Source organism: Symsagittifera roscoffensis, chromosome 5, assembly GCF_963678635.1.
Source record: "Symsagittifera roscoffensis chromosome 5, txSymRosc1.1, whole genome shotgun sequence".
Classification (NCBI taxonomy): Eukaryota; Metazoa; Xenacoelomorpha; order Acoela; family Convolutidae; genus Symsagittifera; species Symsagittifera roscoffensis.
Genome location: NC_087066.1, coordinates 43,026,636 through 43,036,780, shown reverse-complemented (window position 1 = coordinate 43,036,780; position 10,145 = coordinate 43,026,636). Strand labels below are relative to the sequence as shown.

At 34.6% G+C, this 10,145-nt stretch overlaps 1 protein-coding gene across 1 annotated transcript; it reads left to right on the top strand.

The window, feature by feature from the left end:
• The first annotated feature begins 4,391 nt into the window (after nucleotides 1-4,391).
• LOC134846515 (oligodendrocyte transcription factor 3-like) lies at nucleotides 4,392-9,693 on the top strand. The gene is made up of 4 exons (XM_063863896.1): nucleotides 4,392-4,563; nucleotides 6,061-6,876; nucleotides 8,488-8,745; nucleotides 9,137-9,693. Exons 2-4 carry the CDS (start codon nucleotides 6,472-6,474, stop codon nucleotides 9,353-9,355), a joined length of 882 nt encoding a protein of 293 aa, XP_063719966.1. The 5' UTR covers nucleotides 4,392-4,563; nucleotides 6,061-6,471; the 3' UTR covers nucleotides 9,356-9,693.
• Nucleotides 9,694-10,145: the final 452 nt, after the last annotated feature.

Here is a 10,145-nt window from a genome sequence, read left to right as displayed (position 1 = left end):
GAAGAAAACGAAAAGGGGGTAGCTGGAAGTCATAGTCTTGTTTTTCATCTGGCCTGTTTTTTTGCGCGTCTGCTAATTTTTTTAGTTGGAACGGAGAAAACTATGAGTCCACGGGTTGATCTGATCCAGCGATGGTGCCAATTGAGTCTGCGTGGTTTTTGATGATTTCGATGGGAATCGGGCATACTTTCGATTGGAATCGGACATACTTTCGATTGGAATCGGACCTACTTTCGATTAGAATCGGACATACTTTCGATTAGAATCGGACATACTTTCGATTAGAATCGGACATACTTTCGATTGGAATCGGGCATACTTCTGATTGGAATCGGATACACTTCAACCATTTTAATTTCAACTTAGCCCTTTCAAAACGATTCATTCCTGCAGAAAGTGAAAGATGATTATCCAAACAAATCATTATTACACATGAATGTTGCTCCAGTACAATACTAAATCAATAGCGCATTTGAAGAGGACGGTATGGCGGATAATTTCTTTTCATGGATCCCCCCAAGGGTTTTACGATTGGTACTATCCCGTTTGACCAAAGCTTCTTGCCAGACAATTTCTATATATGAAAAATTCCTTGTCTTTTAATACCATTTAGGTCCATAAATACAGCAAATTGAATAAAATCTCTGTGCCAAACATTTTCACATACAAGCAGGGGCATGTGCAAGATTTTCTCGAGGAGGGGAGGATTTTCGAATATTTTGTCACCTTTTTTTGGGCTGACGAAATTGATTTTCCGAGCCTTCCCAAAGCACTAAAAAGATCCTGTTTTGGCCAAAATTTCTGCGCGCAGACAAAATTTTGAAAAAAAGTAAAAAAAAATCGTTTTTAAGCAATTTTTGGAAAACTTTGGCCAAAAAATGCGTTTTTTTGGCGTCTGCTTCCCCCTAGAAATTAGTATATATTGGCGCCAAAGGCGCCTTTAAAAAAATTTTAGGGTCCGTCAATACTACAAAGGGTCGGTAGGGGTCGAATCTTTTAGTAAAGGCCTCCCCCCATATCTGACCCTGCATACAAGGAAACGGTATGACAAGCATTTTTTCATCAAACTAAAATAAAATTATTTTGAGTCGTATAAAAGTTTTGATTTCTGTCTGAAAACTCAATTACAAAAATTGTTTCATACAAGATCACCCACTAGTTACGAGGCAAAAATCTCAGCGTTGGACTGAAATTGGAGAATTGCCACGTACATTAAAGTATCAAACTTGACTCAGAACTGTGAGTAACAAACTATGATTTTGTATATGTCTTGGAAGCTTTTACTTCGGAAAAATAGGTGATTGAAATCGTGTCCTGTTTTTAAGACAGATTAAAATTTATCTTTCTATGTAAAACCCTTCGAAAAACAATCAAGCTTTATACCAAAAAATTCATAGGCTAAAAGCAGTAAACTTGGTTTAATGAATTAGAATATTTTTTGGAAGCGATGTCAGTTCTTATAAGGAAGGTTAATGTTAAACATTTTTTCCTTCCACTCAATAGACAAATCTGTTGTATGCAATTGAATGGCAAGCATTTTTTGTTTTACGAGGTCAACCCTGAATTGGCTCAGCATATCTATAATTTTTCTAAGGCAGTTTTAGCGTCAATATAAGCTTATTTTTGTGCCGACGTGGGCTGAAAAAAAATTTTCGTTGAAATTTATCAACGTTTTTTTTCCACTTTGTTTTCTTTTCTGGGAAATCTGGGAAACATATTTGGGAAATCTGAGTTCGATTATAAAAACACCAAGCTAAAAAGGTAGAGTTCAGATGGAAGAATTTGAGCAAAAACAATTGTGAGTGAGGGCTCTCGCGAGCGGCTAGTTGATGTTCCCATTTTCAAAGAAGTCCCGCTTACAAATGCCAGGGTTAGTTATTTTAGACCAATTTTGCAAAAAAGTTTTGACAATTTGAACTTGATCCTGAATTCCTCAATTCTTTCGTAGTTGGGCTTGCACTGGCCCAGCTGCTAAAGAAACCTGCGTTTAACTTAAAATCGGTTTAATAAATGGAATTTTTTCAAGAAGCGCATTTAGCAAACATTTACACCAAAAGTTCTTTAAAAGAAAAAATTTGGGTTACTGGTGGAACCTAAACTGATTCCACTTTTCTAAATGATAACTAAATAAAGTTTTCTTGGTATCAAAGAGTCATGTTTTTTCAATGAATAACGAAAATGTACGTTTTTTTGAAAAACAAATTCAAAAATCAGCTTTCAAAACGTCATGAGTTGTTTTGGTACAGTAGAGACGCTAATTTGTAATATCTCACTCGCAAAAAAATTAAACAATTTTTGTTTCTTTGCCGACGCTTTAATTTGCTGTTCTTCTCCGCTACAAAACATTCTGAAAAACAGAATATAGCTTTTTTGCAGTTTTTCTTGTCACTACCAAAATGAAACTTGACCAAAATCCGAACAAGCTATTTAAAAAATATATCAATTCAAAAACTGAACTTGTGTGAAAAATAAAATGACTCAATCTGATTTTGGATAAGCAATGTGTTGAAAATTAAGACAAAATAGCAAAAATTGAATTAAAACACATGCCATGCGATGGTTTATAAATAAAAAAATAAAAGTGAAAATTCCTTCAAAGTGAAAAAAATAGAAAAATACAGTTCCGGTTTACTTTCTTCAATCTAGTCAAAAAAGCATGAAATGAGTTTTTCCTAAAGAAAATGTTAAGGGCGGGTTCATTTTAGGAGTGTGAGTTTTGAGTTTTTCTCGCCTGTTTCATGTCAATCAATTTTACTTTTCTTCGAAAACACCAAAAAATTCAGCTTTTCCAAAAACTTTTACAACCTTTGAAATTTTGTTTTTTAAATTACGTCAAAAATCTGATTTTTGAGCTTTATTTTAAGAACGTTTAATAAAAACCTGAAGTCGTCATTTGGGACAATTTCTACCACTTGGAACTAAAAAAAAGACTTGAAGCTTCCAATTTATCCTAGGCGCGTAGCTAATACGGCGAAATCAAACAGCTCAGAAGTTTTTACAAGCTGAGTTGAGGCACGCTTATTGATCCAACTAATGTAGTAATTGATGCAAATTGTATCACTTTGTACTTAACATTGAGTTTAGCGGGAAGATTTTTTTAAAAAAAATTGCAACGTTTTTGTACTAAGTTTTTTGAAGATTTCGAAATTTTCCACCCAATTTACTTCAAACACCCGGACCTAGTAAACAACCTCCCTCTCAATCTAGTTTAGAGATCATAACCTGGCTACTGGTTTTTTTCAGCCATTTAGAAACGAGCAACTTGAGCAAAACCAAATGTAAATATTTTTAAAAAATGAATCAATTTTTCATTTCGACTGAATTTGTTCGGACGAATTTAAAATTTCTAATTAATTCGTCATTCATCATTATTCAGAACAATGATTGGAGTGTCGCACAGTTTCATAAGAAAATATTTTACCTCAACTAAAGAGCTGAATTCTTTTTCTTTTCAAATGATTTCATCTGTTGCATTCAACATCGTTTGTTTCATTGATCTACGCATTCAAAACGACAAAAAAAATAGTTCTGGGTGAAGTTCGTTGTATGTAAAAAAAATATAACGTTGCTTGTAAATGGTTTGATGAAGAACTGATTTCGCATCTAAAAATGATTGAAAATTGATTATTTTCTTACTCTAAGCCTCAACAACGGCGTGTGAATAGACAGATTTTGCAAAAATAAGAGTTTTTGCCACTATTAACCATGACCATGAAGTAATATTTTCACATTTTAACAAAGTAAGAGAGTATACCTAATGACAAAAAGGTTTAAAAACCTGTAATTTGTTGTTGTTTTTAAATTTTTTAGGACCAAAAACTTCGTTCAATGTGGCTGTGCTGATTTTTTAAATCAACAATTTTGCGTTACAAATCATCCAGTTGGTGTCAAAAAAAGCTTAATTTTTGAATAGACAGCACTCATAAAATTGTCTAAAAATCAGTCGTTGATGATCAAAACCAAAAAAATAATTTTCTGCTGATTAACATAAAAATCTTGATTCTTTCATCTTGTATGAAAAGAATTCTACAATGAATCGTTGAAAGTCATGCTTTTAAGATGATGTTAGGATTCCTCAATATACATAATTGTTTCAAAGGTTAAAAAATCCTCTTCACGCATGCAATTCAAGACATTCTGTCTGACATTTCTAACCGAATAATTGTTCAGTTTTTTATCTGCATGCAATAAAAAATGCAATTAAACCATAAATTTTGAGCTGAATTAATAGTAAATTTCTACCAGCTCGCATTGAATATTGATTCGTCAATCAAAAATCAGAGAGGAGCTTCCCCTTATTCCACCTGGCATGTTTCCGCTGCGTGATTAACTTTGTTTTTCAAACAATTTTCACCACTATCTATTATTCATACCTTAACTAACGCGTTTTATGCAAAAAAATACAGATAGCTAAAATTCAATTGACTAAATAGTAGGCACTTACAATCGTGTAAAAATTGCAATTTTCAGTTTTCAGTTCAGTAAAGAAAACAATTCGTTTTGTGATTTATTTTTATATCCGGGGTAAGATTTGTGAGGACACTGCGTAACGAAATGGAAACGGTAAAATAGTAAGAATAAAAATGCTGGGTAATTTTCACTTCCGCAAAATAAAAGAAATTTCCACTTGACTGGTGATGAATGAATTTGTGAACAAGTCATTATTAACCCTCTCCAAAAATTACCCAGAAATATTTTGGGTGTCTGGATAAATAAGTTGAGCTATGCCTCACCCCTGCTTGTTAATTTCTCAAAAGTTCTAGACTATCAAAATATTTTGACCAAAGTATTTCAAGTGAAACTTAATTTCCAGAGGGGTTTTTAGTTATTTTAAATTTATCTCTGCACAATAACAATAATTAGCTAAGAAGCTGTTTTTGCTTATAATTGAGTTGGAGAAAAAAGCAGGAACCAATAGGAAGAGTGTAAAGAGAAGCGGCGGCGAAGTCGCCAAGTCGCGGCCTCTCAGTCCAGAGGTCAATGGTTCAAGGCCCACCGTGACCAGTGCTCGTTGCTTTAGAGTGGAGGCAATATTGCCCAAGGAAAAATAGCAAATCAAGATGAAAGCAATTCTTAAGTTTTTAAAACTTAACTTAATAGTTAGTTACAGCACAGAAAAATTGTGTCGAGCTTTAACGAGCATTTTAAAAGACTCAAAAAATTCCACGTTTTAGAGGATTTTTGATTTGAAAAAAAAAATGTTTATTGTATTTTCGTTATTTTGATTTAAACTCTTCGCTGCAGAAAAAAACTTGCTAACGAGTCGACTCATTATTTCTTAAAGTTCAGTGTTTTGGGCCATCATGTCCAAAAAACGGAGTATTGTTCAGCCAAAAAGAAAAACAAAACAAAAAAATTGCCGAAAACCAATTGTTTAAAAAAGGACAAACGAAAAAAAAGCACCTAATTATACATGAACTGATGTCCAGATACCAAATTTTCCGAATGGTGTACAGATTTTCGAAAAAAAAATCAAGATATTTATGATACATTTTAATGGAAAGCTCTAACTCTGTTATTTGGTTTGACAATTTTCTGCCCAACAGGTAAAGTGGAAGTAAATTATGCCAAACAATGCTTTGAGATGATTGACAAAATGGAATTGGAGTTTCAGCATGCACAGAATTGAATTAATTAGGACCGTGGCTGATCATTAAAAATTGTGTGGTTTTTATTTTCGAACTTTCTGTTGTCAACCAGGCTTGAATTTGATCCGATTCAGCATAGGAATTCAACCCCCTGATTATCCAAAGGGCCCATTCGGCGTTTTTGCGACATCTTTTTTTGGTCTAGAAACCGCCAGTCTATACTAAAATTGAGAAGCGCGCGCTGCAAAAACGCAATTTTCTAGTCAAAATTGCTCAAAAAATGACAATTTTCGCTGAAATTTTCAAACTTTCTTTCATAAAAGTTTCGGTCGACCTGAAAAAAAAACACGTCTAAAATGTTGATCTTGTTTTGAGTCCCCCTCCGATAAAATCAAAGATTCACCCCTAAAGTGTCTACCTTTCAGGCGTTCATTGATCGATCGCAACTAATCATTCATTATATTATAAATAGATATTGTCTGTATTCAATCCGGCTTCACTATGCTTTGCTGTTTGTATTTATCCGTAAGAAATTCACAGCGTTATCAGCAGACTTTATTGGAGGATCAATTCGACCAATCAGAGAGCAGGATTTTGAAAAAAAAATAGCTGTTGTTTTCTTTCAAGGATTGCTCTGATAATGTGTCTTCATAATAGCTAATCATCACCTTCAGGAAAGAAAAAGTTAAAAACAACAACAAAAACAACAGGCGAGAAAAATCATTTCTAAGTTAAATCAACACTAAAAACAGCAGGTTAAGCCCTTTCAAATTCTTCAAACTTCTCTTTTCTGTTTTTTATTCTTCAACTTTCGAACAAAAATTATAAGACTTCCTATCGAAAACCTTCAGGTTTCTGATAAAAATTATAATTGACCACCAATATGGAGTACTTGAAGGACAAAAGCATGAAAGTAAAATCCGAATCCCTTTCACCCGATTTAACCAACATACACGAAATGTTCCTCAACATGAAACGAGCACATGTTAACACGACTTCGGACATTCCCAAAAAGTCGCGAAAGCTGTCGGAATTTTCCGAGGCTTCGGATTTGCGAGGCAACGAGAACGACGACTTGATGGACGACGAAGGAGATTTTCTGGATGATGTGCTTGACGGGGGGTATGGAGACGGGGACGACGCAAACTCGGTGGGGGGCAGGAAGGAACCCCACTTGGTGGCCAGGAGGAATGCCAGAGAGAGAAGACGAGTTCAAATGGTGAACGAGGGGTTCTCACTTCTCAGGAGGCAGATTCCAACCGAACCCAAACACAAGAAGCTATCCAAGGTAAAAATATATAGATTACAATTGGGACCAAGTTTACATCCTCCCCCAAACTGCTTGGCGGGGATGTTAACTTGGTTATAAGTTGGAGTTTTTCAGCCAATCAGAATGGAGAACTTTACATGCAGCAGCACTTTAGCAAATTTAATCCGATCTAAATGCTGTGGTGGAAGTTACTAAGATGCTAACTTGGTCAACGGAGGGGGGGATTGATTAAAAAAAGGTACACGTATTCAAAACTGTGTGCATTTATGGCTTGTAGACTATGAAAAGAGCAAATTCTGAAACATTTAAAGAACTATCTCATATGAGAGCTCGAAAAATCATGTCGAACTGAAAATGGTAGATAAACAAACAAAATATTTTAAACTGGTTTTTGAAGATTCCCAACTGAAAAAATCCTAGATCCACTTCTGTTTTAGTGTTTTATAATGAAATATATTTTCGTGGCAAGCACATGGCTATACAGATTGGGTGGCGTCTATAGTAACCCATGAATTGTAAAGAAACTTTTTTTCCCAATATGATATTTGAGTAACATCAATGATATCAAACAGCAGGGGGGGGGATTGATGGACGCAAACTCGGTGGAAATTCCTATCGAATTGCGTCAAAATATCCCAGAGACAAAAATATTGCGTCAAAATATCCCAGAGACAAAAATATTTCTTTTAACATAATTTTCAAATTGCCGAGTTTTGATTGACGGCTAGAGTAAGGTAGGTTTTGATAATACTTTAAAAATTATGGCTATGTTTTAGGTCATTCTTTTTCTCCTTATCAGTTTTTCGAGCTCCTCGGAAACATCAGGAAAGTTTTTTTGAAAATCGATACAAAAACTTTTGGGTTGGATATGTTTTCGGTTGAAATATAAAAATTGTGTTCATGGATGGATGCCGGACTCATCAAAAAATAAAACATTGATCGAGTAAGCAAAAAACTGAAGTAATTGTTTTTCAAGGGCACAAAAAAAGTATTTGAAGTTAAATATTTATTTATAATCTTGAAAAAATAGATGGACTCTAAAGGCGGGCTAATTTTATTTCAGCAAAACTGCCAAGATAAGCGCGAAAAAAATCTACCAAATTATCAATTATATTTACAACCTTTTATGTTTAGCCTAGAAAAACTGTTTTCCTTTCAAGATCAGACCTTTTAAAAGCAAAAATCAAGGCTTTTTTCAATTCATCGTGAAATCAATAAGCTAATTTGTATCTTTCATTTCAACTTATCGTACGTTTGTTAGTCTAGCTAATAATCTGTTGTTTTATCTAATAAAAATGTCTCCCCTTTCAATTAAGATTAAAAGGTACTTGACTTTGCGGGGCGTACAGAAATTAGCACTGATATACATCGGAAGGATTATGATTTTTCAAATAACGTATTAGGGCACTTCCTTTCCTTAAGAACATCGATCACTATAGAGCGTGAACAATTAGCTAATTCTCCCTTTGTTGTATTTCCTGCTTTTTTTTATGGAAATCGGCTAAAATCAAAAATCTGTTCTGGCGAACTGGCTAATCAATTTTTTCTTCACTTTTTTCACGAACTGATTTAGCAATTGCAGTTTTACAAAAAAAAAGAAAGTGGCTGAAGATAAGATTATTTCTTCAGGTGAAGACACTTCGACTGGCTATCAACTACATATTACAACTTCAAAACATGCTCACAGATCATGAAAAGGAACTGCAATCTAAAGGCGCCCTCGTTGAGTTTCACAATCATCATCCGCTAGGGGGCGACGGAAGATCTGCCTTGACATGCTCAGACGCTTCTGGCGTGATGAATGCTTCTCAAAAGCAATGGGCTATGGCATTCCCCCACCCAGCCGCGGCAGCCGCAGCTGCAGGACTAATTCAACCTACACACTCGGTAAGGCTCTAATTTTATAATTAATTATCAGAATAATTAGAAAGAATAATTTGATTTCGCAGTCGATAATTTTCTTGTAAATTGCTCAATGTTCTCTCGGAAAAAAATTGGTTTACGGAAATGCAGAAAAAATTGGACATTTTCATTCTTAGAAGAGTGTGGGATAATTAAAACCACTTCTTCCATAAGAATCGCAAACCGGGTTTAATTTTTCCCCCCGATTTAAATACAAACATTCATTATTATTCGTGTTTGACCTCGCATATCAGTCACTTACCAAATCGGTATTCAAACTCATAACGGATACATAATGATTATTTTTGAGTTGTTTCATCCTTTCCTTTATTTTGTTAGTGTTTCTTCAGTTTTAAGTTTCTTCTCTTTGTTTTAGTTTATGACATATCAGCCCCACCCCCACCACCTTCTAGCATCAGGAAGATACCACCACAGCCAACACCCTTCCACCCACCCATCACTCATGGCAACTGTAGAACACGCCCATCTAAACGGGGAGTACTGGGCGGTAACCAACACTTCAGCCGCAAATATGACTAATATCCAGGCAGAACAGATTGTGCTCACCAACTCACAACCCCACAATATGCTCTGAGAAGACTCATTTGACAAATCAAGAGGCCAACAGAAAATTATACTGCCCACAAAAAAGCTTCAGCAGAATTGATCAACAAAAAACTCGCAACCAAAAAAAGCAAACATTTAGTTTTAGTTCGACAAAAAAAACTCAATTATCGAGACATAAAAACTGAAACCATTGGCTCTGAAGCTGAGCTGCTTGACTCCAGATTGGCTAGAGTCGTGATTGGCATCTCATATTTGTAAATCTAACCCTGTATAAATAAAACTGTATAAATCATGATTCCGATTTGGTGCCTTTTAAATGATAACACTAATTTAAGAAACATAAATAAATATAACTATAATATCTTACGTTAATTTTTCATGACCGTACTTTGGCTACATTAAAAGGCCCAAAAAGCAAAAGAATTTTGCTATTGTTCCGACTTTTGCAATGAAAGTAACGGAATATTTTACTCGGGTTGGTTTTTTTTCTTCAGACAAATTCGACTTTTCACTTAGTAAATTTTGACAGAATTTTAAAATTTTAATCAAAAAGTATTGTTGCCCTGACTTTACATGTAAAAAAAATAATTTTCACTTGTAATTAATTGTCTTAAAGTTATGGGGTTTAAAAATTGTCATTTTGCCTTTTTGGGATAATTAACAACGCGCGATATATTTCGCGCAATTAGAGCGTAATCTGAGATTCAATCCGTCGTAGATATCGTTCTAAATTGGTCGAAGCAAGCCTAATTGCCACAGTTGCTTTGATATGAGGAGCAAAACTGATGACTTTATACCTTATATGGCTTGTGGGGGTG